We start from the raw sequence: 27,692 nt of genomic DNA on the forward strand, positions 1-27,692 counted from the left end.
AACCTAAAGTGTACGTTGCTCGTCTTAAGGCTGTGGTGCCTTCAGGTTCTATTGGACATATTTTATTACTAGGACATTTCTGTGCCAACAATACCGCATCCGTTTGATGATATACATTTCTCAGTTAGGCTTCATATCACGTATGAAATAAGGACATGCATTTTTACTCCGTTTTAACAAATCCAAAATTCTGATCCAAAAATGTCAACTCACTAACTCACATTTTAAAGATGCATATGGTCAGAAATCAACTGTAATGTGAGTTTTTTTCTTACTGTGACAATTTCAAATGAATGACAAGGCAGAATACCTCCCTTTGACTTGTTCTGCTTTTTAAATATGAATTTTTTATATTTACTGTAGTTGAAACATTAACACATGACTTGAAAAAACTAGATGCACCATTTGTGTCTAAAACCCATTCGGATACATTCATTTCATTGCTCACCTGTGAACCTTCCTGCGCTCTCTCTACAACCGATGCCTCCAGCAACTTTCTCTCCTTAGAAAAGGTGCAGTGGTAAAGGAAAAGGATCAACCAGTTACAGCTGTGCCACTAGAAAACCTCAGTGAATATAGAAAAGTAATGTCATGATATAAATGCAAATAATATCTAATGGTAATATCCTACTGTCGTTTAATTTAAAAACTTTTCAACTCTATGCTTTCAACTTCACTTACAGGATTTCTCTTGAAAAGGTGTGAGAGGGGAGGGGGGCAGGGGGCACAGAGCGGAGGAGCGACTGTAGTCAGGCGTTTGTGCAAAAACTGCGGGAAAAAGTGCGGGTGTTGAACCTCTCACCGGAAAAGGGTGGGTGTTGAAACACATCCCCCACAGGTGCGACGCCCCTGGGAAAGAGGGAGTACAGGTTGCAAAGAGAACATTGAGGGGCGGCGCATTTGCAGGACTTCTCCGTTTAACAGAAATTAAATATTTAAATTTAACAAATTTTAATACGTTTTAATTAAAACACAAACAAACAGATGTAAGAAACATAGTGTAAATATTTTGTTGCGGAATCAGCACGTCATAAGGCGCGTCATAAGTCTTATCTTCACTTGCCGCTCTGTGGACTCACCACTGATATCTGGACACTTTAGGTTTCCTCGACGAGTTCAACATGTCCACCGTGAGGCTGCTGCTCTCCTGTCTGCTTCTTAAGGAGGCTGCTACACTGGCGGGTGAGTTGTTGGACCACAAAGTGCTGCTTGAAAAGACTTCGTGCGCGTAATTACGCATCGTTTTTCACCAAGGAAACTTCTGGCACATCACGGACCTGCACTGGGACCCGACGTACAAAGTGAGCGAGGATCCTCAGCGTGTGTGCGCATCGAGTGGAACCCGCCCCGCGGCCAACGCGGGGGCCTTTGGGGACTACGCGTGCGATTCGCCGTGGCTCCTTATCAACTCCTCTGTGCACGCCATGAAGGACATTCTACCTGATCCCGACTTCATCGTGTGGACAGGGTATGTGTCGAGTTCTCCTGGGTCCCAAGTCCATCTTCAGGGACAAATCCTTAGAATAGATACTCTGAAAGAATATTTTCTTATTGCAAATTCCAGGCAGCTTCTCAGTTAACCCTCTTTCCGCACCAAGCATTTAATCCTCTATCTATCAAACTATCTTTTTTATACTGTTTTGCTGCTCAGAGACGACACGCCACACGTACCCAACGAGGATCTGGGTGAAGAAGCAGTGCTCCACATTATAAGCAACCTCACCAACATTATAAATCAGTTGTTTCCAAGTAAGTGGTCTATACAAGTGACAAGATCGCGTGAAATCAAATCAACGTTTGACAGTGAGGATGAACTCGTATCATCTTAAATCACTTCCTCAGACACTAAGGTGTACCCTGCGCTGGGAAACCACGATTACCACCCTAAGAGCCAGCTTCCTGCAGGCCCGAACCACATCTACAACCGGATAGCTGAAATGTGGCAGCGCTGGTTGGATCCAAAGTCCAGAGAAACATTTAAAACAGGTGACACCTTGAGATGAACACGTTTGATGTTTACACTGTAAATAAATGATGGTATAACAAATGTAGTGCGGTTCCGTTCCCTGCTGGGTTCAGGCAACGTGGCAAAAACAACGCAACGACCCCCCCCACCACTAAAAATCAACGTATTCAAAAGCATGAAATTCAGCAATTAGTTCAGTTCACTTCTGTGTGTAATTCTCTGGGTTTCATTTTCGTTTGACTTTGACTTGGTGCTTGCTCCTGCTCGCTCCCTTTTGGATTCTCTTCCTCTTTCTCGTCTTACACCCACATGACTCTCCTCCCCCCCCAATGACATAAAGGTATCGGACAAGTCAGCGCTGTTAGACTCGCGCGTTGAGCTCCAGTCGCAGCACACACCAGAAAGACGTCAGTAACACTGTGGTAGGACAAACCCCCCAATTAAGTGGCCCGGCTGGTTGTAGTAAAAACGTTCACACGAGGGTAGCGGAAGTCTATCGGCAGATCTTGCCGCCATGTAGAAGGCCGAGGGAAGTCGCTACGAGGGAAATAGCACGAAGAGAAAGAGGTTTTGGGCGTGAGCACAATCTAATCAGCACAGACAGCAGTGTGGTTATTTATTTCAAGTCATCTGAACTAATTCAACTAGTACAAAATGAACTGAGTTGATCTCTGGATTGAGCACGTTGAGAAGGACGCTCTCTTTCTCTCACGCAGACTCAACAAAAGTTACTTTCAAAATCGCGTTTTTCACCGTTAAATATTCAGAACTCAAATTGCACACCAAGAGCAGAATAAACAGCTCGTGCTTTGCAAGTCGACACAATTTGCAAAAGCAACGCCTCCCACCTCTCCCAAAGTGAGTCAACTCTCATCAAAAGGCTGCCCCTTCGTGGCAGTGGCACAAGCTCAGGGGCGAGAGGGCCGTCGACCAGGTCACCTGACGGAGCACTCTCATATAGCGCCCCATGTGGGAACGTTGAGCGGAGGCGGGATGTTATCGCCACCCAAAGAACCCGTGAAGGCCTCAAAGGTGCAGAGGTCACAGCCTTGAACAAAGTCTCCTTAAGCTTTGACTCTGAGCTGGTCCTCAGTACAACTCTGCAAAAGAACTTCAGAAGGAACGAACCTTTAATTATTCCCATTGTCTCACGCCTTTTCCACAACATGGGTTTTTCTCACAGGTGGATATTTCTCCGAAAAGTTGCTGAATCGGACAGGTTTCCGGATGCTGGTTCTCAACACCAACCTCTACTATAAGCAGAATCAGGTGACCCTGCCCCTGGACGACCCAGCAGGCCAGTTTGCCTGGGCGGACCAGGTTCTCAAAGAGGCCGCCATCAACAAAGAAAAGGCAAAGCAGCGTCGACTATGAAAAGCAAATGTCTGAAGGGGAGGACCGGCACCAATTGATCTCATGCCTTGCAAAAAGAATGACCTCATCGACATGAGCTCTGTCTCACATCCAAGGGAAGGTCATTCTTGTTAACTCTACACTGGCTTCTCTTCCAGGTGTACATCATCGGCCATGTCCCCCCAGGTGTCTTTGAGAAGAAGAGAAGTACGCCGTGGTTCACGCCCAAGTTCAACAAGCTCTACTTGGACTTGATCGAGAGGCATCATTCAGTCATATTGGGACAGTTCTTTGGTCATCATCATACAGACACCTTCCGGATGTTCTACAACTCACAGGGTAAGTTCTCCCTGTCTGACATTGGACAGCTGTGATTGATTGGTATGCAGATTGTTTTGTTTTTACTCTCTTATTGGACCTCCCCCTCATGCACAGTGACCACATGTGACCTTTGACCTTTAGGCCCATAATACTGTGTTAACCAGAAGTGATGCCCGTTCGAACAGGCTCTCCCATCAGTGCGATGTTCCTCAGCCCGGGTGTCACACCGTGGAAGACAACACTTCCCGGAGTGAAGGACGGAGCGAACAACCCTGGGATTCGGGTTTTTGAATATGACACCCAAACGCTGCTGGTCAAAGTAAGAACTTCCCTTTACATGGTTTTCTTTGATGCAATACACGAGACAACAACAAAAGAAGAAATTAAAAAGCAATTTTATGGTTTCGTTTCACACCTCGTCAACCACCCGTTTGCACGCACTCAGGATGTGGTGACGCACTATCTGAATCTGACTCGAGCCAACGCCGCCAGCGGGCGCTGGGAGAAGGAGTACCGCCTCACAGAGAGCTTCAGGCTGCCAGACGCCTCCCCGGCCTCCATGCACCAGGTTCTAGAGCGCATGGCCGCCGACCGCTGCTACCTGCAGAGGTACTACGAGTTCAACTCGGTCAGCTACGACCTGAGCCAGTGCGACGGCGACTGCCGCGCCGACCACGTGTGTGCAGCCAGGGAGGTGGACTTGGAGAGGTACGAGCGATGCCTGGAGAAGGAAGGGGCCGCTGCCCTCTACGGTGGGCTGCTGCCGGTCATTTCCGTGGCTGCGAGTCTGCTGCTGGCCCATCGGTCCATCTAATCATTGGGTGGAAAAACTGTTGTTGCTCAAGAGGCAAAAGTACATAATCATTCTGGTGTGGTGTTGTTGATCAAATCAAAGACCTTTTTCAAATGTTAGTTTGTGCCACACTAACCTGTCAAACTCTGCTTTATCTATTTAATGAAACCCCACGAGTATATATAAAAATCAGTGTGATTGTGAAAGTAAATGTGTCTATATATATATATATTATAACTTAGTTACAAACGAGCCAGTTAATTAACATTAGATAACGCTGCATTGTACGAGTTCTAAACAGCTTCCCCTCTCCCATACCGCCATGTAACATTGAAATGACTTTTTAATGATGTCAATAAAACTAAGGGGAACTCAAATGGTCATAAAAGGACACATGCTGGACTTTGAGCCTGAATATTTTATTGAGTGTTTGTTAACAAGTGGACCTTCACATGATCAGGACCTGCTTAGTGGAGGTGAAGGGCTGCGTAGCCGCGTCCAGAGCTCTGCTGTAGTCTTGGAGGTCCACCTGGGTGCAGGTGGGAGGCGTCAGCTTCCCCTCCTGAACGAGCCGGCACAGTTCATCCAGCATGGCTGCGAATGCCTTTCCATCTAAGCAGAGGGGGTCATTCCTCGTTACGGCCTTTTCTCGAGACTCGTTGCCAAAGTAGGAAACTCTGCGCTGACTCACCGCTTGAGTGGTCCCTCTTCCACTGTGTGACCCAAAACCCCCGAACCTTCACATCCTTGAAAATAAGAGCACTCTGGAGAGAAGCAGTTCAGTGAGCGTGCTAAAAGAGAAAAGTCCTGATGTGTAGTGGGAGGTCTCATCTTACCACAGGGACGGTAACGGGCTGTTTGGCCATCCCCCCGTACGTCACCATCGATCCTCCATATCTGGAATACATGGCAGTTTTTGCATTTTCTGACTCGTCAGATATTTACACAGCAGATGATTCGGTGTCCTCACTGTAGATGACGCAGCAGCTCTGTCGCACTCTTGCCTCCGACTCCATTAAGCGCCAGTTTAGGCTTTGGACAGTTCTTATTGTAAAGAAAAAGAGAACCACGTGTTAAAATGAGGACTGTTTATTCATTTCATATCTGCATATGTCTCACAACTTTTAAGTCTTCGAACCTTGAACAGTTCCTTCATATCCGGTCGTCTCAGCGCCTCCTCTTTGATCACATGCGTTCCTCCCATGGCCTTCAGCCTATCACTGAGCTCTGTGAACTCTGCCCTTTGGAAAAGGAAGTTCACGACTCGTCGTAAATTCCAGCACACAGAAAACTCTGGTTTTTATTACCCTCGGACAAAAGACCCTCTTATCTGAAGGTGAAGAGGTGGATTCTACTGAAGACACTTGATATGCTTGAGTTCACCTGTCTCGGATGACGTTGATGGTGCTTATTCCCCTCGCTGCAGCAATCTGAATTACAGCCTGCCCGACTCCACTGTTTGCTGCATTCTGGATCACGGAGTCACCTGCGAGCACCGTGGATTCAGTCAAACTGCCACGTATCCTTTTAGACTTTTTATCATTTTTACCCCTTTATTTACTGAGAGTTTTTGCAACCAGGAAGTCATTAGTTGTATTAACTTAGCTGGTTGCTAGAAGGCAACTGGATCTCAGTGACCTGTGGTTCTATATGGGGAAATGATTACCTGCTTTGAGCTCTTCAAAGTCGCAGAGCATCCTGAAGGCAGTGCAGGGATTCACCCCCAGTGTGGCAGCAGACAACAGGGGGATGTCACATGGCAGTGCAATGACATCGTCTTCAGCTACAACGGCCACCGTCCTCCACGTCCCTGCGATCACAAAGGCCCAAAACCTTTGAGCGGGCCGCCGCGGATTCATTCGTGTGATACGGGATTATTTCTGTTTTTACCTAAACCGGCATCTTTAGGAATGACCCAGTCTCCCGTTCTGAGGGACGTCACCTGGCCGCCGACTTCCAAAATCTGGGCCACTCCCTCGTTGCCCCCAACAGCCGGGAGGTCAGGCAAGATGGCATAAGTACCTGCAGCAGAGAAAGAAGCACTGCCAGATATGAAACATATCTCCAAAAAGATTTACCGTGTTATTCCTGTTGGTAGAGCTACTTCCAAACGGAAGCTTCTGCGCTGCTGTTCACGGCGTAGCTTTCCTCACCTTGAATCATGTTGATGTCGGACGGGTTGATCGGCGCGGCCAGCATTTTAACCAGGACGTCTTTTGCCCCGATGGGTGGCAGGTCTACATCTTCCAACCTGACGACCAAACGAGGAGTTTTGAAAATGGATTATTTCGGGCTGCTTATGGGATAAAGCAAACAGGTGGGTTCGATCACAAATTGATCCATAATGGCAGTAGTTGCTACAAAGTATATCGTCAAGAACAAGCGGCCTTCGACGCGAGGGGGCAGCAGCGCGCCACGGACCGGCCCGGCGCACCGCAACAAGGCCACGAAGAAGTCGCACTTTGGGAAAACAAACAGGTGACATTTGTACTTCATTACAAGTGTTTTCGATCAGTATTTTGCCATTTGACAATATAAACGACTTCAATAACTGAGATGGGGACGTAACTTTGGCAAATGCACGTGCAGGTAACCGCCCCCACCTCCGTTTAAAAGCATATTAAAGCCACATAAAACGTGACTTGATTGCATTTGCACGCACCGCACTGACAGAATAAACAATGGCGATGCAAAGGAAGTCTTACTGGACGACTTTAGAAGGGTCCCCGTGTTTCCTGAACAGAAGAGCCTTGCTCGCCTGTGCTGCAGATCCAGCTGAACGACTAAAGAAAGTCACGTTAGCATCTCTCCTGCTAGCATCTCTCCTGCTAGCATCCCGCCGGGGGCTCGAACATTTAAAAAGGGCCGCAGCTTTCTGGCTTCTTAAGCAGCGCGACAGCAACATCGCCGCTCGGGAGTCAACTTTTAAAGAGTGAAATCAACGCCGCTTCTCCACCTCCGTCCTCCGAGCTGTGCGTTTTCGCCGGTATTGCCGTTACGGCGGCGGCCATGTTGGATACGAGGTTGCGTCACCGGGAGACGTAAGCAGGGACTGGCGCCCCCTCGTGGACAGACGCGGCACTTTGCGTCAACCAGAACAAAAGAGGAACGAAGCTGTTTGCGTTCATCACTTCACGTATCGGAAGGACACACCGTGACGCAAAGCCACAGCTCTTTCTCCTGTAAATGTCTAGTTTACACACTCTCAGAATGACGATGTTAACGTTGTGTGTGTTGATCAGTAAGAATGAACTGCAAATCCCGAAGATATTCAATTTTATAATTAATATCTTGTTACGTTGGAGGACAGCTGCAATTCTCAATAAAGGGCTTTAGAATCGAATCTTGTTTCATCCCCACACTACTATTTCTTACACCCTACCACACCATCTCTCTGCAGAGCAAGCAAAAACAGACAAAAAAGACACATAGGAATTGACATATTTTACTGAGAAATGTTGCAACAGAGAAACATAATTACTTTTAATATTTTAAAAAGCCTACATGCTGCTCATCATTGGAAAACTAACCGCTTGTCAAGATAACCGTTTCATGGCAGTGAACATCAATACATTCATCAGTAATAAATTCAACTTTCTTTGGAAGAAGCTCCAGACATTTATCTGATATAAGATCATCTTTCTTTGCACTAACCGTATAAAATACATCAGAGATGAAGTGGTTGATGGTCACAAACATGATGAACCATGAAATGCACACTTCGAGATGCTTCAAATGTCGCCCTGAGCACATTCAAAGTGTATCGGAGCCATTGAACACACAACAAACAAATCACAAAAACACACCACTGAGGGGTCCAACGGGTTTGATGCAATCAGGATGTCTTTCATGGACTTTGGTTTACAAATCATACAGTACAAGTACAGCAGAATATTGCAAGCATCACAATAAAACACTTTAACAGTATCTAAATATTAGGTGACAGAATCAAATGTATGTTCGACAGATGTTCAAAGTGGTTTCACAGATTTTCAGTAATGAAATAACAGGCGTCCACTTGTGTTTTTTTTTAAATGGAGGCAAATTGAAACACTGGTGGGATTTTGAAAATAAAAACAGACAGAAATGTAAACCATTCCATCCAATCAGAGCACTTACTTAAACAATCTTTCCGTCTTTTCCCCTTCCCGAGTCATCAGCGCCCCCCCCTCCCCCCATCAATTATACAAACACCACTTAACAGCAGAGTAGGAAACATTATTGAGCGGTAAATGACACATTCTTCTCGTCTTGAGCATTGATAGTCTGAACACTCTCCTACATCCCCATCTACGACTATTATAGAGGAAAAAAATACGACAATAGTGGAACATTTCCTCCATATTAGGTCCTAAGGTGGCAAGTTATGTCAGAGCCACACTTTGTGCATGAAGTTTACAAAGTGTGGGATATCAATCACAACCATTTCACTTCATTTGTTGTCATTTTTTTGTTTTAGCCGTAATTTAGCCGTTTTATTTCCTTGTAGTAATAAAACTGCTGCACAAAGACATTCCTAAACCCATTTAGCGGTTCCTTTTGCTTCATTCCACGCTTTGCATCATGGGGGTGAACACCTAGTCTCTAATTAGTTTTGAATAAACACTCTCAATTTCTGTCAAATCAATCTAAACTATTCCCTGAGTTTTCAGATTGGCAATTCCTGAGATGAGCGAAAAGGATTTTTTTTTATTTCTAAGCCAGCAAACTACTGCATGTGGTATATGAAAAAAAATAAAAAAGTAGAATATAAGACATGCCCGTATTAAAAAAAAAGATAAAGCTGAATATAAAACAAAGTAATGCATCTTACACGTGATTAGTGCAGAGTAACGTTGCATTGGGTTTGGCATAGATAGGAATAACAATAGGTCTCTAACAAAAGGCTCATTGATTATAAAAATAAATAGAAAGAAATAATTGATTAAAAGCAAAGGAAAACAAACTCACAGTTTACGTCAGTCCTCGTAATTCTATGTACCTGTACAGTGTGTACTGTATATTGTTGGTGTGTCACAAATGTACAAACTATACTAGTACCTTGACGTAAAAATGTGCTACCCAAATATATTCTCGAGTCAAAATATAGCTTTGAATGACAGCTTTTATGTCTATTAGAATATTAATGGCTTCAACAGGAGCAGAGGGAGAAGCAACAGCACTCTTGGATGAAAATAAATAAGTAGTATTATTTTTTTTTAAAGGCTTTAGAATAATTTTACATATATATTATTTGGGTGTAAGTCGGGTCAGCTTCTCCTGTAAAATGGGAGTAAATAGCTGATAGGCTAGTTCTACAGACTCGGTGTTCCTGAACTATTACTCTACTACAGGTTATAGGGAGGTAATGTCTTAAATAACTACCTAGAAATAGATCACGGCGGATAGAAAACAAAAACACCAGCTGTCCCACTGGCAACATTAGCTCATCTTATTCAAGTATCAAGAGGAGAGCTAGCTGGACCCCCCAGTACCTCAAACCAGTGTCTTATTGCATGGGATGATGGTTTGTTTCACATTGGTTGGATTTCTGCCGTCACACCTTCAAACCACCAGCACTTCTCCCATATCTGAATTGGAAGGGATTCAACGTTACATTCATTGTAGCTAACGTGGTAGCTACAGTGAATGCTAACGTTGTAGCTACAATGAATGTAGCTAACGGCAATAGCTCCAAAAAGTAGATGAATCTAGGCTGAAAGTCGCCGAGTATGAAACCGGGCCTTCCCCAAAATCATCACCGTAAGCGTGAGCGTAAACGGAATGAAATGATTGTTTGTTACGGTCCCGCAACAGTGTTTGATTCCAGATTTCTTTCTTCTTCTATCGTGGCGAGATTGATCTAATAGTCGGTATATTGTGAGAATTTCGACAAATGTAAGAAGAACGATACAAACCGCAGCTTTAAAAGGATATAATTACTCATGGAAAAACCGTATCGTGAGAATATTTGGGTTTACCAAAGCGGTGAGAATATAAAGAAATGAATCATTGAGGTAGACGGTACACCTTTGGACAGCCAGAGAAATGCTGGAGGAAGATTTTGAGTTACCAATATCTGGGACCAGAAGCTGGAAACCACCACTTCTGGTGTGACATTCATTTGGCCTCAGGAAAACCGGATGGTCAATTGCAACATTGGCAGACGCCAACATACGCCCATAGCTATACCCAAAACCCTCCCCTTCCCCTTAAAATGAGCGTCTTAAGGTTCACTACGGATGTAACCACTGCCCCCCCCCCCTTCAATTGGATGTCAGCAAGGAGACTAAATGACAAGGAAACCAAAGTGTAACTCTATACTAAATACGCTTTACGAAAACAAGAGGTATATCGCCCACAAGAGAGGCACAGAGTCGCATATAATAAAAAAAAACGGACACTACAAAATCTCATCATCAAGATAACCCGTTATATGGCATTACTCACCACACTCTAAACCCCTGAGGCAACCACAGTGATTTGAAGAAAAAAAAAAAGCATCCTGAGTGCAATAATACAGCTATTAGCTAATACAGTTATTCCTGAGTGTGTGTTACGCAAAGTGAAAAACTAAACTAAAACCAAAACGTCAGCATTCATTCATTCATCTTCAGCAAATTTGTTTAACCTGAGGTAGTTCCAAAAGCAGCTTCAAGGGCGGAGGGGGATCCGTGCGTCCCGTCGCTCCATCATTGATTGATTGGCCTCTGTGCCTCCCCCAGCGTTGCCCAAATTTCTCGCCTAGTCGGCGGTCTCGGGAGGCGGCGCCGTGCAGTCGTGCTCCTCGTCTCCTTTCAACGGTGACGGCTTTCCCTGAGAACCCGGCGAGGACTGTTGTGCTTTGATTGGGCAGTTGGCAACCATGTGGTCGATGCTCTGGCAGAAATGGCACTTCTTGGGCTGGGGGGGCAACTTGCACTCTTTGGCGTGGTGGTCCAGGCCTCCGCAGTTGTAGCACCTACAAGAGCAAAGGATATTTAGTCCCATGTTAAACTGTGCACACACATCGTTCTGCACACATTTGAGTCGGGGGCCTCTTTTCCACTAGATGGCAACACTTCACCTGGCTTGCATCTGGTCACAACTCTTTGAAGCGCATCTAAGGTCACAGCACATTGCATCCAGTGGATGAGTGCTACGCTTGGTTCGGCATTATCAGCTTTAATGACCGCATCCGCACCATGAGCACAGCTGTGAGCGAGCCGGTGGGCTTAAAGGCTAAAATTCACAACCCCATCCTCTCCTCCTCCATAATGTATATATTTACAAATAGCTGTTTGCTGGTGTATCTGTGCTCTGTACCCAAACTCTTTCACATTGACCATGAGTCATTAACTCAATATCAACAGCAACTTGCCCAACACTTCCAACAACTTCCCCTTGTTGGACTCCATTGTATCAAAGTAAGACATCCGCTGCGTCGGCTTTGAACTTTAGGAGTTGGACAGCTTGAGGGGGTCAGCGGGAGCCATCGCGGGCGGGATTGGCCACCTCTGTTTGGACATCATCTATAGAATGGCCACGCGCGCAGGGGCGGAAGACAGATGGGTGGTGGGCGTGAGGCGGTCACCCGGTGCCACTGCGCACCCCCTGCCACCATTGTGGCAGCAGATGACGTTTGAACGGGGCGCCTGCCGAGGGGTCAGCGTGGCCGTTGATTCGGCGTCATGGTCCATACCGTTGCATCACAGAAGCTCTCCACATCAGCATCCATCAGGAGGGAAGGGGAAGTGGTCCCTTTGTCTAAAAAAGCTGCAGCAATGACCTCTGATCCTTGCCCTCCCCTCCCTGTCCTCAGTTCTCTAACCCCCCAATCCTCTTGAATTGACTCATACAAAGTTGCCATGACAACAGTGACCTTTCACCCCTTTGGCCAGGCTCTTACATCTGTTATCAATTAAATGAAACAGAGATTGTTCCCACCCTTAGTCAAATATAAATGTATGTGAAATGAATAACCACAATGCACTCCTTACTCCGATGATATCTGGCTATTGGTTATGATCAAATGAGCATTTGTGAACCAATGAAACGCCATCCAGCTGCATTATGAAACACGCTAGAGGGGTGCGATATCTCAGCCGTCCATCAGTGTGGTCGAAGGAGAGTTATTGAGCCCCCGCCGGCCTCCCAGGACTCTTTGGGTCCGTAATGATCTCTGTTCTCACACGGACTACTATCTGGTTCTAATCACAACTGACAGGGGGGTGAAGTTGATACACCTCTAACCCTGTGCTATATTGATATTCAAAGAAGGACCCCAAAGCAAGGCCCTGCTGGGTCCTCTTTCTTAACCCTTGTTGTTTCCCATGCACGGATGAATTTAATCAGCGACAATATTTTTTTTTGATTTTTGGAATTTTTGTAACTTAACAACCTCTTCAGCGATTGTGTAATTGTTCAGGTCACACTAAAATACAAAACTTCTTTTTGTAATGAGGAATTACTTTGATGCAGTTCCTCAGTTTATAAACTGCGAAGACGACCAACGGAACCTAGACGAATGTTTAGGTTATTTAAATCATGATCGGTTTTGGAGTTTTCAAATCACATCGATGGTTTCGGGAAGGTTCAGGAAGGGATAGCGAGTCAGGGGGCGTGAATTCACCAGGGGCCAGCAGATTTAAACAGTTATTGATCCAGGTCACACGTCAAGCCTGCTGGTGTGACCCTTGCTTGGGCTGAAGGTGGGGGTTGGTAGAGCAAGAGGACAGAAAATATCCCCATTGTACATCTGATCCAAACGGGACACACATGACTGTTTGTGGCCTTGTGGGAAGTAAAGCCTCAAATGCAAAAACCACAAATCGCCTCAAACCAAGTAGCTCTAAAGAATTGTCCAAAGTGGTGCTGCTGGCCTCCATTAAAAGTCCTCCCTGTTCTTTCCCAGTTCACCGTTGCTCACCTGTCTCCCTTTGAGCGTCTCTTCTGGACCTTCTTGCCTTTGGGTCTCCTCTCACTGCCCACGCAGTGAATGCCACCCGGTCCGGTGACTCTCTGCGACTCGAGGCCCTTGGACGACTTCTTGAAGGTGAATTCGACGGCCTCGCCCTCCTTCAGGCTGCGGAAGCCCTCCATGTGCAACTTGCTCTGAACGGGGAACACAGGAGGAAGATTCGGCATCAACACTATTGTCTGGTGTTTGGTAAACTCCAGGGATGTTCCCCATCCATCACAGAAATACGGAAAACAATGCTTGATGGGATTTACTGCCCACCTCCCACCCATTATTTGCTGTGTGATATCACCAGAGCCTGATAGGGTATCAGGTATTTAGGGCGATTATTACCTTTATAAAACAAACACGCACTACAAACCTGGCTGTTCCCACTTCACAGACCAGTCCGTGCAAATACTGCCCCGCTTAAGCAGCGCCTCGGTCCTAATGCTGCCCCTTTGTCTTTCTGCTGTGTTTAAGGGGTAGACCTGACGAGGATAACCTTCAGCCCACCCCCCCCATGGAGGAACAGCATTCCACACTGCTGCCCCCACCCGACCCCACGCCTCTTCCCACCCACATCACAAAGCTCAACCAACACACTGACCACCACCACGTATCCTAAACTGCAGGATGCAGGGGCTTGTGCTACGGTTGGGGGTGGGGTGAGAAGACTGCGTTGGTTCTCTGGGAGGCTTGGGGGGTGGGGGGGGGGTCAGGGAGACATTCTTTGGATAGTTGTTTGGCAGAAAGACATGAAAGATAAAAGCCTTTTCCTTTGATATCCACGCATGAGTAGGTGACATCTTTATTTTTGTGAGCGAAACATCTTGTGGCGCGTCTGATGGTCAGCAAAGTTCTGACTTAGTCGACTAGGGAAACTATTTTATATATATATATATATGCCGAGAGAGCAAACTAATTTAGCCACATGGTCACTGAAACAGTTTTCACCTGAAGTGATCTCTGAGGTTCTTTTACTTCTTGCCAGAAACAAGAATAGAGAGCAGTGAGGGAGGGACGGTGTGGAGCAGCTTTGGCAACATGGGAAACCCCTCTCTAAGATTCCCTTTGTGTGAGATGTCACAAATAAAACCGACCTATGAAGGATTCATCATAGGCAGGTTGGTTTTGGCAGACATTAATCCCATTTTCTATTGGAGTAAAGACACATGATGGTCTACTGTCTGCATCCTGCCATCTCAAACAGAGCCACGGATCAAATTGGGAACACGGCGTATCGGGAGGAAAGCCTCTGCTTTCGCCCAAACCCCAAAACGATCAGTTTTAAATCCCAGCAGGCTCCTCGGCCCCGGTGACTGTTAACCCACTTCCTCCTCCACCTCCCCCACCCGCATCGCGGACCCTGACCGGCCCCATCAGGTTATCCACACAGATACAGGTACGGATCCGGGCGGGGCCTTCTTTCGTGCCCTTCAGGATCAAGGGGCCATTTTGAGTAGTGTAAACTCTGTCCGGCATGTGTCTGCGAGCCAAGTCAGGCAGAGAAAGACATCAGAGGGACAATAGCGGGACCGCTGCTGAGACAAAGAAGGGCTTGGTCACGGCCGAGGGGGGGGGGGGTGCTCCATTCGGATGCATGGCTCTATTGTCCACCTGCACAAAGGCCACTGGAGCCTGGGACTTAATTTGACACACAGCCACTAATTTTAGGACTGAGGCCTTTAAAGTAGCCATAACCTCTACACATCCATCATTGACACGCGTATCTCTAACATTCCAACTGACAGAGAGGGAAGTAAGCCATTGGTCACGCACGTATGGAGGATTAATTGAAAGCACATGAGGTTGTGAAGCAGTGAGCGTTTTCTCGCTCTCAACTAGAGCATCTGCAGCTAGAATCCACCCATTTCCAAGACAGAAATACACGATTTTGTTGCAAGGTGCATATAAACGACCAGAGAGACCCATTCATGGCCATCTTCTTTTGAATCTGTAACCACTGCAGCGCCACACGTTTTATAACCACACTTCAACGCATTATGATTAATCATACTTCAACTTCAACTTCCTGTGTTTAGTCAAACAATAATTCAGTTCCAACGGCTGCGCTGCACAGCACAATGAAATCTGTCTTCAAGCATCATCATGAGGTACAAACAACAGAATCAATACAGTCTGAAAATTGCCTTCAAGTTATTGGGAACATGAAAGTTTAAAGATCCATCTCTAGTCAACAAAGTCTTTAAAGGGGGAATTAGGCCAGTCTCCACAACCAAAAAAGTACCCCAAATAAAACCCTGAGATCTCCTTTCCACTTTAAAGCCAACACTGGGCCACACACACACACACAGAAAGAGAGAGGAGGGGGGGGGCATACAGCAGAGCCTTTCATCATTTTATGACAGGAACCCAGAGGTGATGGGCAGCTAGTGGGGACTCCTTCACATTCACATGCTAAGCCTTTATCTTATCAGACAGCAATGGAGGCGCTCGCGCTCATGAGAAGTAGGAGGGAAATGCCACCCCCCCCCCTCCCCATACCATCCACCCCCCAACTGGATGCAAGAATGTAAATGGTTTAAACTGACTTTCTCTTCAGAGTGAGAAACAGTCAGACCTCATGTGAAGAAGAAAACACGTAGAAGACCCCCACCGAGCAGAAAACTACAAGTACAGTTACACAAGTAGGAGTAAAGTGATCAAACCCCCAGTGTACAAATGTCCTGAAAGAGGATCCTCCTCTTTATAGACATTAAACCGCCCTCATTTAACCAGACAATAAAGTTAAACTTCCTCCATCACATCAGTGTCCCAAATAGAAAGGCACAGGAGACCGTTTTAAGTCTGATTTTATTATATTGGGATCTTTTAACTTTGCTAACTAAATTCTAAAAAGAATAAATAAGAAAAGAATGAAACTGTGTGGGACACAAGTGGAGAGGGGGGGGGGGTTGTGATCACTGTGGCTGGCAGAAAAATTAAACTTTTGACTTTCACCACAAACATCCGATGGTCCTCCTACCTGATGGACGAACACGTCGACCGGTTCTTCCAGCGGAACCCCCTCTCGGGCCGTCATGGACAGGAACCCGAAGCCCATGCGCACGTTGAACCATTTACAGATGCCGACCCCGTGGAGGGACGGGGGCCCCTCCGCGGTGCTCGGCCCCTCGTCCTCTTCGGGCTTACACGCTCCTGCAGAGAAAAGTGTGGGATTAAAAAAAATAATCAGGAAAAAAACCCAACGACAAAGAAACAGTAAAGAGACAAAGAGTGATGAATTGCATCCAAAAAGATGTTCGGTGGGGGTCTTTTCTCGCGTTGCTGCATCACCAATCAATCGATGGGAATCGATCAACTGGGAACGGGCCGCGGCGGATTTTCGGCTAAATACGGCACAAGTAAACTGGGAATTCTGGGGGGGTTCGGCGCATCTTCGTGCGGACGAAGTGATGGTCGGGGTTCGCGTGATGTCAGAACCTCCAAAGAGCTTCTAACGCGTTCACCGACCCGACGCACGGGCTGCGATCACGTGGGTGAACAATGCCCTCAAACGCTCCACTGCCAGCACGTGCACAGCACACACTGACTTAAACCCCAAACAACTCAATTAAGTCCTTCCGAGAGAAGAAAAGAAGAAGAAGAAGCAAAATGCCGTTAATTAGTGTTACTCAACCTGGGAATTCCTGGTTGGAAACGGAGCCCATGTCTTCAGCTGTGCCTCGAGTCACAATGAGCCCCCACACACGTCGCCCTCAGCCTGGGGAGTCCTCGCAGGTCGCCACTTCAGAGCCGAATGCTGTGAGGAGCGGATCCTGCGCAGCGAGCGGGAGGTAAACAAAAGGGGGCTGGCATCCTGTTCCATCTAAACAATGAGGGGGGGCGGGGGATGGGTGGGGGTCACCGGGAAGGGTTTTTGATGACCCCCCCCCCCCCCCCCTCACACACACACCTCCACAAAGAGAGAAAGCGACGGCACTAGTTAAACTCCCAAACTCACCTTCTGCCACGTTTGAGGGCCAGTTCGCTCCCAGGGTCCTTCTTTGCTGAAGCCGATTCCCTCTCCTGGTCAGCTCGATTAGTCAATAAGTGACCGTTTCTCACCCGACGACCCCCCCACGCACGCACACTCTCTCGGTCACGTCCACGTGATTCCCAATGATTCAGTCCCAAAGGACAGGTTGCATGTTATGTAATATAAAGGCTCCAATGGGGAGACCAATCACGCAGGGACACATCTCAGTGACACTGGCAACATTTCAGTTATTTGATGGTGATTTACATCATTTCACTAGTATCTGCAGGGCCTTACCTGCTTTTCTTCTGTCGTGTCTCAGTCATGTGATCTAAAGCACACCAAGTATTTAAAAATGTCTGTTGGTTAAGTGAATGGTTTTTTTAATTTGGGGGCCTTCCCATCTAGATGAGGAGAGAAAAGTGGGACTGACTCAAACAACAGAGCAGAGATAGTAAAAAGTAAATCAAACATAAAATTGAAATAAAACTGATTTTGTTAGATAAAGAGCCCACAATGCAAGGTGGCAGCATTTAAACAAGCCAAGCTCAAACGAATTCATGGATCAATAGTTATTGATTACATGAGGGAGGGAGGAATCAAGGACACAAGGAAGGGATCTTTCCACCAAGCTGAAAGTGCTCCGAAAAATGAATGAATACATGAAACGAAATACAATCTGAGAGCAAATCCGCCTCTAATAAAACATAGAATAAAGATAAATGAAACCACACATTCATACAAAGAACACACTTTTTAAAATAGGGTTTTCAGATTATAACAAAAAACATATGAATACAATAATATTCGTTAATTCGCGACGTGTTTGGATGAAAAGTTTCGTCACATCGTTTCTGTGAATTGAAGCGCAGCTCCACCTCTCTGTTTTGTAGGATAGAAGCATGACGGACGTTTGAGGAGTTCTGTTCCATCTCATCACAACTACCACAACGACCCCTTGTGGACCCCGACACTAAAGGCTGCATGTCAATCATCGAACCCCTAACCCCACAGAAGCTGCATGCACCATGCCGATGCATTACAGCTGAGACTTGGAAAACATCTTGTTAATTGTAAATGTTAATTAACACGCTCCTTGGCCGGAGAGGGCATAATATTATCAGGTAAAGCAGAAGCTTGTATACATCATCCGATTGGATGTTGTGGTTTTTTAATTCATTATGACGGGATGTTGAAATTTAAAATGACACGGTTTTCCAGTAGGATTTCAGACATACAAGGAATTGGACTTGGCGGTTGGTAATAATAAGCGCGCTTTGTTGTGAGTGTATGTGTAAAGTGACAGGTGTAAACTAGTTCATGGCGTTTTTAAAGATGTAAATATGCCTTTGTACTACTTTCCTACTAAACTGAATTATTTCGAATGTGATAAACAAGCAGTTTTTATGACTTTGCTTTAGAATATGAGTCATCGGTTTCCGCCTAAATGAAGAGCTCAGCAGACAAGGACCCCCCCCCCCCCGCTGAAGTGTCAGTGAACCAGAAGGAGGGGTCAGGGTCTCGTGCTGCCTCAGATTATCTTGGCCGGAAACCAAGATAATCTGCTAAGGAGCTCGAGCTAATAACCTGCTGGGTCATGTGTCCCGCGCGCTGCTGTTAAACCAGCTGTGTGGGATTGAAGATGAACTCATTGATTTGCATAATAAATAAGATGAAAGCAATACTTTAGCCTTTGATCAAAAGTAGAAAAAAAGTGCTGCAGTTTTCAAAAGATGTAATTTAATAATGATAATTATTATTACCATTATAATATTATTACCAAACTCCCTTAACCTACTATTACACAAATTACCACTAGATGTCAGCACATCTCTGAAGTCCACGCGCCTTTAAACGAACAGCTCGGACTTTAAAGTCAACATTATGAAAGACTCTCTTGCTGAAGAGATCAGACTCAGAGAGTCTATGTCACTTTTGACCAATCCCCCCCAAAACTACCGCCTCCTTTCTGGATCTGTGAGGCGGAAACGCTGACAGCATCACGGGGCTTTTTTCTTGATGCGCCCCCCCCCCGCCCCCTTGGATGTCTCCGGGGAGCACCCTCTCTGCGCCGGTCGTCTGGCCGTGTCCGGTGTCCGGTGCCCGGTGCCCGGTGCGTGGATCAGCTTCCGGACGGGACTCTCCGCGGCCAGCAGCTCGGTGACAGTCTGCGCATCGGGGGGTGGAACGTCTCGATGGGCTCCTCCTCGCGCTAACCCCCCCCCCCCCCCCCCTCCACTTACAGCCCGAGGCGACGGGCTCGGTTGTTCCCGTCGCGCCGAGCCGAAGGAGCGCGTAAGGTCACGAGCTACGCAGCGCAGCGGAATGGAAAACATGAAGCAGCAGAAGAAAGTTGCCCGATTCCCCGAAGCGAACCGCGTCCAGGAGTCTGCAACCATGTAGATTCATCCCGTTGTGTTTGTTTTTCAAACCTTTGAAATCTTTGCAGAGCAGCTCGTAAGGTTGTGAGGAGAACTCCAGGGGGGGGGGGGGGGGGGGGGTTATACGCACCCCTCGTCCGGTCACTTCAGCCCAAGAGAAAACATGGCAAGACTGCGCAGGAGAGCGTGCATATCTCTGTTTCTGTTTACGCTGTTTGTCTTCGGGACCATGATGGGGCTGAGGACCCTGAAGCCCAGTGACGGATTCTCGGACCTGGCTCCGGGCTTGGAGCTTCTGCCGGCGATGGCGGAGAAGATGGACCGGCGGTCCGTGTCCCGTGACGCCACCGCGTCCCCGGGTCAAGTCCGTCCAGCTGACAGCCAAACTCATGCAGTCTTGTCCAACTCTGGACCCGAGGGGACCATATTTTATGACGTTCACATCTTTTACTACACCTGGTACGGCAACCCAAATATGGACGGCAAATACATTCACTGGGACCACATCCTGGTTCCGCACTGGGACCCCAAAATCGCGTCCAGCTACCCGAGAGGGAGACACACGCCGCCCGAGGACATCGGCTCCAGTTTCTACCCCGAACTTAATCCGTACAGCTCGAGGGACCCGGACGTGTTGGAGTCCCACATGGAGCAGATCGCCGCGTCGGCAGCAGGTACGTTTCAGATCTGCAACGGACGGCGTAGTCAAAGTGGTTAGAGGAATAGTTTAGTGCCGCTTTAATTATTCCGGCCTCTGCGAAGCTGCTGGTGAGGCACAAATCCACTTCAGCACCACACGTCCAGTGGACAGCTCCCCGCGCGCGCAGCTCCAAGTCCCAAGATGAACTCCTGGACTTCCAGAAGTCCATACATTTTTATTTTTTTAAATGGATTACAATTGAATGACACTCTAAATGTCCTGAGCTATAATAATACAAATAAATATGGTAATATGGGTGGAATCAACATCAGGGTGGGGATACTTTTTACTGTCACATTTAAATTATTTGGGGGGGGGGCGAGTCCAGCCGTCAGCAGTCTACACGCGTTCCTGTCCTGCAGCTTAGTAGGTTGTTGCACAACATCTGGAACAGTGAGCCCGCCGTCCATCCGTTTCAAACTTGAAACCCACCAAGACAAATGGGTCATGGGGGTGCTGGCGCACAACGCTTTGTCAAAATAATCAATTTAATTAGGCGCCACCGACAGCTCCCTAAGCCGCTCCATTTGGCTCGATGACCGATTCCCCACCACTTCACCAAGGGCCATAAATAAAACGAATAGCAGCTGCCTCGTTGTTAATACACACAGACATAGCTGGGTATTGTAATGTAATAGTCTCCACAGCCACACAGCAAGGGGACATTAATTCAATAAATTAGCCCTTTGTGCGTTTCCCCGTGTGCCAGAACCTCTCTGCTGCCAGGGGCCGGTGTTGCAGATATGAAGCGATTTCTCTGCCAGCAAGTCTGCAATTAATAAGCTGTCGCACGCCAAGACTGCCACTAAAACAAGACAAAACAAATATGCGCATATTCATCAATCGGCAGCCGGGCCCCGAGTTTGGGGGAGTGGGGGGGGGGGGGCACCGCGCTCGAGTCTCTATTTTAAGTGGATGTCTACATTTCCTATGGACATGTCAAAGGCAGGTTTGCTGGAAAATGATCACAAAGCGACGCTCGAGGACCAAAGCGCAGACCCTTAACGGCCGCAAAGTGATGCTTAACAGCCCCAAAGGGAGGCGTTTGGCTCTATGTGGTGTCGCCCCGTTCAGGATGGCTGAGGTGTCGTTTTACACGTCTGTGCCCAGTGACTCAGTATCGCACGATCCAACCATGCATACACTACCTCCCCGCGAACTTTACACCATCTGTCTGGTCCTTAAAGGATACAGTAATTAGCCTAATGGATTACAGAGGCAGAAATTTCAGTGTGTTCAATAACGCACAGCTGACTGTGTTCATTCGAGGCTCTCAAATGGGTCCGTGAGACCGTGTAAAGGGATGCATGAAAAAAATCTCTGTAGTTTGTCGATGAAAGCAAAAGTTTTTTCAGCTCCAAATTCACCCGCAGGAGTGTCAGCATTTCTCACAAACCATTCATCACCTCAACAATGCAGGAGACAACCTTTCCGATGCATATTGCACAGGCTTTCTCTGCAGCAGATGCGCTCTGAGGTCCTAAGCAGTGTTTTTCGGTCCAGGATTGATGATCATACTGGAGTTTACGTGTGTCTCCAGGGGTTCTGGTCATGTCCTGGTATCCTCCCGGCTTGGCTGACGACAACGGGGAACCAGCTGAGGATTTGGTTCCAGCTGTGCTGGATGCTGCGTACAGACACAACCTGAAGGTAAATTAAACAAGACCATCGGCGAGAAGATCGGAAAGTTCTATGTACATCGGATTCTGCGTTAAATCACATGAAATAATTCAGGTAAGACATGAGTCGTTCAGCTCAGGCGGGGCCCGAAAGTTCCTCGTAGTGGCTTTAACCTTTTATTGGATCAGGTAAATGTTGTCAAACCAGCCTCTTTGATAAGGAAGACCTGGCCGAACAAAAATGACTTGTTTCTTATATAGAAATGTAACTCCAGTTTCATAAGAAAGATCAACATTAAAGTTGTAAGAATGTCCGCAACGTGCACATGCCAGCATTAGATCACACCAACAAAAACCAAGTTCAGGACTAGTTTGAGTCGAGTGAGAGGAGACTGCGAATGAATAAAAGGTGTGCAGTGTATTTATGAAATGTATCTGGTACAGAAGAACGCCACATACACCGTATCATCTGCATAGCAGTGAGCATTAGTTTCATGTGCAAAAACATCAAAAGGATTCATGTCAAGCAGAAAGAAAGGAGGTCGAGAACAGAACCGTGGGGCACTCCGCTAAAGACATTCACCCAGCACAAAGACGATGGATGTTAGGGGGTGTGAAGGCATGTGTTCAACGGTTACATATCGTTGTGCTCAGTACGATAATCTCAAAAAGGAGCCACTGTGCTGTGAGTTCTGAACACAGAGACAGCAGTTTGTTTTTGTCACATGAGGAGAAGGTTGAGAGCCTTTAAACGTGTTCTGCTGCCTCCCATGAAGCTGTCTCTGCAACTCAGAGATTTGACTCTGGATGTTTGCAGCTGCAATGACATTTCCTCTCGAGCATCAGAGCAAAAAAACAGGTCAAATAGCTGCTTCTGCTGGATCAGTTGTTCAGTGGGGAGAACATATCAGCAGGGTGGAGAGGTGGAGGGGGGGGGGGCGTAGCAAAACCACATGACCAATTTGCCAATTAGGTTGGAAAATGGCACATTGGAGGAAATAACTGCCCACCATGTTGTTCTTGCGGCCTCCTGTCAGTGTATCAAAGGCGTATTAAACTTTTACAGGGAAAGCCTTCCGTACAACGCATGTCCAGTTAAAGATGGAGACAAGGGGAAAAACAGAAAGAACTGTTTTTTTGTCAGACTCTCTAAAGTAAGAGTTAAAGAAGGATGTAATTTGTTCATGTGCATATTAGAAGCCACTCAGAAGCTTCCTGCATGAATTTAAAATGACATATAAGAGAGACAAGCGAGTAAGAGTTTTCCTATGTTAAAGCAGGTTCTATTAATAATGCACCTACAGCATTTAAACATTAAATTTTTAAGGTAGATCAGCCAGCCACCCAAATAAAAGCATTACTGAAATGTTTTCCTCAAATTATGATTTGAGCTGTCACAATTTTTTGGCAGAAAAATAATAATCATTCAGTTAAATAGCATTCAGGAATATTGGGATTCTTTTGTAGTTTGAGCCCCAGTTCAGTAATTAATTAATGTAATTAGGAGATTATACAAAATTGTTCAAATTGTGGAAAAGCCTCCCACTATAAAAGTATGTTTGAACAAAGAGAACAAAAACTAACCAGCCACTGACGAGGAAAACCATTTGTTTTCCAAAGCGAAGCCATCGGAGGAATCGTTGTGATGCAAGTGTTTGAATCCCGATGGGACGGGATGTGACACATGCTGGCCTCATCCTGTGGGTAAACAACCCTTTTTGTCCGTCAGACTTGTTGCTCTTTGGCTGCAGGCAAAGAGACAAAGAATCACCGCGAGGCGCTGAGCCGATGAGCTTCTACCCAGAACGCTGTCAGGAGGGAAGCTAATGGACTGGATTCAATACCACGCTGCGTCATCATCGGTCCGATGGAAGGAAGAACAGGCGCTGACCCGCCTTCTTCCACCAGCGGAGCGCTTCAGAGACGCTTTTATTCAAACTGAAATGCTGCCTTTGTTGCCTCATGCAGCATTTCAAAGCTTCCTCCTACAGTTCGTCTTGTTTTTTTTTTTTATGCACCCCCCCCCCCCCCCACATCTCTACAAACTACTGACACGGTCAACATCCTGGGAACATAAATGCTGATTTTCCAAAGCAAGAGCCCTGAATGACTTGTGCTCTTTCCGACTGGAAGGCAGGCTGAAAGGAGGGAGAGAAGCTCAGAGGAAGAGTGACGGTCCCACAAGAGCAGAGGCAACGGCCCACAATGCATCAGAGGAGGATTCGGGGAAACGTATCAGCAATCTGCCTCGAGTGGCAAAGTGGACGCCGGCCAATCGCAGAAATGCATGAGCGGCTTTGCTTTGAAACATCAGACCCTCGCGGAATCAATGAAATTTTCCCCCCCAAGAAGAATGCACCTTTATTAAAGGGTCGTGTTCGTGGAAAAAAGATGAGCAAATGATGAAGATACAAAAAGACTGAAAGTAGCCGAACGAACAAACTCCACCTCTGCATAAAACCCTTCAAATGCATTATGTGAAGGTATCGGTCCATATTCCCCTTGTCTCCATCTCCTGTCCTCCTAACCCTGTCTTATCCTCCTATCCCTGTCCTGTCCTCCTGTCCCCGTCTCGTCTCGTCCGGTTTGCCTCCCTGAGGACGAGGATCAGAAGCAGCATGTGATGGCGTCCATGCAGATGTTTGGGATGCGTGAACCTGACCTCGGCCTCTTTGACTCTCTGGATGCATTCAGGTCTGCAGGAATGAAAATGAGGGAGAAACGTCATTCAAACAAACTATTTTATTTAAACAACAAAACAAACACCAAATCTAATAAATCTACCGGCATATAAGACAAAGCGGCTTTAACAAATTACAGAATGTTCATTCATTTTGTGGCATAATCTCTAAAAAGGTGATTTGATTACAGAGATTAAAGAAAACAGCGTGAATTAGCTATTTAGGTTCATATATATTTTTTAAAAACAAAAGGACTGAAAAATCGAACAAACCAAAATGTCTCTCGCCGGCTGCCCCTTTGGGCGCCGCTGGCGAGGAAAGCGACGGCGCTCGTTGTTATGTAAGTTGGGAAGCGGCTCCCACACAGAGTTCTGAGCTGGAGAGCAGATCACGTGGGGCCTCCACAGCCCAGCGGCTGCTCGACCTCAGCTGGAAGAGGAATAGAAATAGTCCTCCTGCAGGGGAGGGCGGGGGCGGTCTGCTGGGAGGGGGGGGGGGAGGAGCTGAGGGGAAATGTGCATCATGGGTCCCATGACTCAGTTTGCTGCTCTGAACAATCTGCACCCCGAGCTGTAAAAAGTACAATCCAATAAATAGGCCATGTAGCCGCGTGTGCGCCGGGGTGCTGGGGGGGGGGGGGGGGCAGCGGCGCCCGCCACACGCGACACCCTCCACAACAGACTCTTTTTAGGTTTTTCTTGAATTGAATGAAATGGTCATGAAGCGTCGTAGCGTCTAGACCTTTTCTCCGTGTTGCCCCCCCTCCCTTAGTGCTTCCTGAATTCCTCTCAGCATGAATCATGGAGTTGATCCTGGCCCACGCTGTCAATCCTTATGAGCTATTAAAATGTCTCATTTACTTCAGAATGACCCCTGAGCAACGGGCCAGTGTGTTTTAAAATGAGCTTTCTAGTAGGGGACCATAAACCCCCCCCCCTGTGAATTCTAATGAAACGTCTTCATATGTGCTAGTATACCTCACAGTGCTTAATGACCCGATTAAAACAAATGTAACTGGTCTGATCAGGTTTCTTTTTGGAATGTGGAGGATCACATGACATCAGAAAAGCCCTTTTTATTCACATCGTGCCCCCCCCACCCCCCGTGTCCACTGCCACAGAAGAAAAGTGTTTCACTTTGATCGTACATTATTTAAAGACTTGAATTCTTCGGCCCGTCCTTAAAATATTCAACCTAAGCACTTTTTGTTGTTGCTGGTGTGACTTCAGGTGACTTAAGTGTAGATCCCAGTTTCTAACGGAGCTTCACTAAAGGAAAAGAGGTTTCTTCACAGCCACGTTGTTTAAGGTCCTCTGAGGGATTCCTTTCATAGCAGCAGGAATTAGACACATGCAAACTAACAAAGTGTGTCTCCTTCTGCATGTCAGGTTGCATTTCACATCCAGATTTACAGAGGACGAAACGACCAGAGCGTCCACGACAACGTCAAGTACATCATCGACAGGTAAAATGCTCCAAAGCATCTCGTGACTGGACTTTTTAAAAGTGATATTTTACTAAACTTTGAGGATAATCTACCAAGTTCTTCAAACTCAACCCCAAAGTTTACATCTTGTCATTAAATGAGGAATCCTTAACGTCATTGGGTTCCAATTTCCCTGCCATCAACATATTTGCCCCCCACAATGTACCCGAAATCTATGGGCTGGCTTTACATTTACATTCAATCTGCTGTGGACATTCATGCTGCCCAGAGGACACGTCTTAATGTCTTAACCCATAAACCCTTTTATTCGTCCCGGTGACGTAAGAGCAGCAGAAACCAGAAGTTAAGACACAATGAAGAGTTTCTAGCTTCCATGTGGAGAACATCCAGCAGCAGCTTATTGACAGCCACTTTTCATCCCGATTCAGCTGGGTGCCAATATTCAGAGCACTTTTTAGCTCGGGTCAAAATAAATACCTAAAGTATATTAAAGAATCCCACTGAGACGATTCAGGCTCCGCAGAGGAAGAACCTTTGTACATTTTGATTGTTTTCTGTAGAGTTTGACCTATTGACCTGTAGCAGCACTAACTCCCTGCTTTCATGTCACTGCGTCTTTAACAAAAAGGTACGGAGAACACGGCGCCTTCTACAAGTGCACCTCCAGCACCGGGAAGAGTCTTCCTCTGTTCTACGTCTACGACTCCTACCTGACCCCCCCGGAGTCCTGGTCGGAGCTCCTGACCCCCGCCGGCTCCCACAGCGTGCGCGGCTCCGCCTACGACTCCGTCTTCATCGCGCTGATCGTGGAGGAGCGCCACAAGCACGACATCCTCGCCGGCGGCTTCGACGGCATGTACACGTACTTCGCCTCCAACGGCTTCTCCTTCGGCTCCTCCCACCAGAACTGGAAGTCCATCAAGGCGTTCTGCGACGCCAACAGCCTGCTGTTCATCCCCAGCGTCGGGCCCGGCTACGTCGACACCAGCATCCGGCCGTGGAACAACCACAACCTGCGCAACCGGGTCAACGGCCGCTACTTCGAGACGGCCCTGCAGGCGGCGCTGGACGTGAGGCCCGAGGTCGTCGCCATCACGTCCTTCAACGAGTGGCACGAGGGGACGCAGATAGAGCGGGCGGCGCCCAAAAAGACGGTGACCCGCGTGTACCTGGACTATCAGCCACACGGGCCCGACCACTACCTGGAGCTGACGCGCCGCTGGGTGGAGCAGTTCAACAAAGAGAAGGAGCAGTGGCTGGTGTGAGCCTCCGTGTGTGTGTGTGTGTAAGGGGGGGGGGGGGTGAAAAGGTCTTTCCCTCTGCAGCAAAGTAATAGAAATGACTCCATATCCAGACACTCCTATGGTTTCCCTTTTATAACCGATTGAGAAGCCACGGTGCCCCCCCCCTTAGTGTTTGAAGTTGCATGTCCTACTACATTAAACACACTGGCCCCACCCTGAAGTAAACCTGAGCACAGCGTCTTCTCTGCATCACGTGACATTGAATTAAAAATGTTCATCATAACAGCT

General features: G+C 47.1%; 4 protein-coding genes across 4 annotated transcripts; 2 read left to right on the forward strand and 2 right to left on the reverse strand.

The window, feature by feature from the left end:
* Window positions 1–904: 904 nt before the first annotated feature.
* On the forward strand, window positions 905–4,830 carry smpdl3b (sphingomyelin phosphodiesterase acid like 3B). The gene is made up of 8 exons (XM_037454589.2): window positions 905–1,182; window positions 1,255–1,468; window positions 1,652–1,749; window positions 1,843–1,986; window positions 3,150–3,319; window positions 3,478–3,658; window positions 3,826–3,959; window positions 4,086–4,830. Exons 1-8 carry the CDS (start codon window positions 1,122–1,124, stop codon window positions 4,452–4,454), a joined length of 1,371 nt encoding a protein of 456 aa, XP_037310486.2. The 5' UTR covers window positions 905–1,121; the 3' UTR covers window positions 4,455–4,830.
* A 1-nt stretch (window position 4,831) lies between these two features.
* mecr (mitochondrial trans-2-enoyl-CoA reductase) lies at window positions 4,832–7,536 on the reverse strand. Its single transcript, XM_037454590.2, has 10 exons — window positions 7,139–7,536; window positions 6,587–6,684; window positions 6,324–6,455; window positions 6,100–6,243; window positions 5,817–5,919; window positions 5,572–5,674; window positions 5,404–5,477; window positions 5,270–5,330; window positions 5,125–5,197; window positions 4,832–5,045 (listed from the first exon to the last, which is right to left on the reverse strand). The coding sequence occupies exons 1-10, from the start codon at window positions 7,336–7,338 to the stop codon at window positions 4,882–4,884; spliced, it is 1,152 nt and encodes a 383-aa protein (XP_037310487.2). The 5' UTR covers window positions 7,339–7,536; the 3' UTR covers window positions 4,832–4,881.
* Window positions 7,537–8,624: 1,088 nt separating this feature from the next.
* Window positions 8,625–17,149, reverse strand: lin28aa (lin-28 homolog Aa). Its single transcript, XM_037454592.2, has 4 exons — window positions 16,994–17,149; window positions 16,340–16,512; window positions 13,321–13,505; window positions 8,625–11,373 (listed from the first exon to the last, which is right to left on the reverse strand). The coding sequence occupies exons 1-4, from the start codon at window positions 17,022–17,024 to the stop codon at window positions 11,157–11,159; spliced, it is 606 nt and encodes a 201-aa protein (XP_037310489.2). The 5' UTR covers window positions 17,025–17,149; the 3' UTR covers window positions 8,625–11,156.
* Window positions 17,150–19,439: 2,290 nt separating this feature from the next.
* On the forward strand, window positions 19,440–27,689 carry LOC119197315 (glycoprotein endo-alpha-1,2-mannosidase-like protein). Its single transcript, XM_037453527.2, has 4 exons — window positions 19,440–20,387; window positions 21,954–22,063; window positions 26,102–26,178; window positions 26,789–27,689. Exons 1-4 carry the CDS (start codon window positions 19,877–19,879, stop codon window positions 27,423–27,425), a joined length of 1,335 nt encoding a protein of 444 aa, XP_037309424.2. The 5' UTR covers window positions 19,440–19,876; the 3' UTR covers window positions 27,426–27,689.
* The last annotated feature ends 3 nt before the right edge of the window (window positions 27,690–27,692 follow it).

Source organism: Pungitius pungitius, chromosome 11 (assembly GCF_949316345.1).
Source record: "Pungitius pungitius chromosome 11, fPunPun2.1, whole genome shotgun sequence".
In the NCBI taxonomy this organism is placed as follows: Eukaryota; Metazoa; Chordata; class Actinopteri; order Perciformes; family Gasterosteidae; genus Pungitius; species Pungitius pungitius.

Excerpts from the sequence above, each read along its gene's own strand:
- lin28aa (XM_037454592.2), bottom strand. The coding sequence starts at position 17,024 with ATGGGCTCCGTTTCCAACCAGGAATTCCCAG. Across the intron at positions 13,506-16,339 it reads TCGACGTGTTCGTCCATCAG|AGCAAGTTGCACATGGAGGG; the intron begins GTAGGAGGACCA and ends TTCCCCGTTCAG. Across the intron at positions 11,374-13,320 it reads AGACGCTCAAAGGGAGACAG|GTGCTACAACTGCGGAGGCC; the intron begins GTGAGCAACGGT and ends TTGCTCTTGTAG.
- mecr (XM_037454590.2), bottom strand. The coding sequence starts at position 7,338 with ATGTTGCTGTCGCGCTGCTTAAGAAGCCAGAAAGCTGCGGCCCTTTTT. Across the intron at positions 5,331-5,403 it reads GAGCTGCTGCGTCATCTACA|ATATGGAGGATCGATGGTGA; the intron begins GTGAGGACACCG and ends CATGTATTCCAG. Across the intron at positions 5,046-5,124 it reads GAAGAGGGACCACTCAAGCG|ATGGAAAGGCATTCGCAGCC; the intron begins GTGAGTCAGCGC and ends CCCTCTGCTTAG.
- LOC119197315 (XM_037453527.2), top strand. The coding sequence starts at position 19,877 with ATGGCAAGACTGCGCAGGAGAGCGTGCATATCTCTGTTTCTGTTTACG. Across the intron at positions 22,064-26,101 it reads CGTACAGACACAACCTGAAG|GTTGCATTTCACATCCAGAT; the intron begins GTAAATTAAACA and ends TCTGCATGTCAG. Across the intron at positions 26,179-26,788 it reads GTCAAGTACATCATCGACAG|GTACGGAGAACACGGCGCCT; the intron begins GTAAAATGCTCC and ends TTTAACAAAAAG.
- smpdl3b (XM_037454589.2), top strand. The coding sequence starts at position 1,122 with ATGTCCACCGTGAGGCTGCTGCTCTCCTGTCTGCTTCTTAAGGAGGCT. Across the intron at positions 3,320-3,477 it reads CCGCCATCAACAAAGAAAAG|GTGTACATCATCGGCCATGT; the intron begins GCAAAGCAGCGT and ends CTTCTCTTCCAG. Across the intron at positions 3,960-4,085 it reads CCCAAACGCTGCTGGTCAAA|GATGTGGTGACGCACTATCT; the intron begins GTAAGAACTTCC and ends GCACGCACTCAG.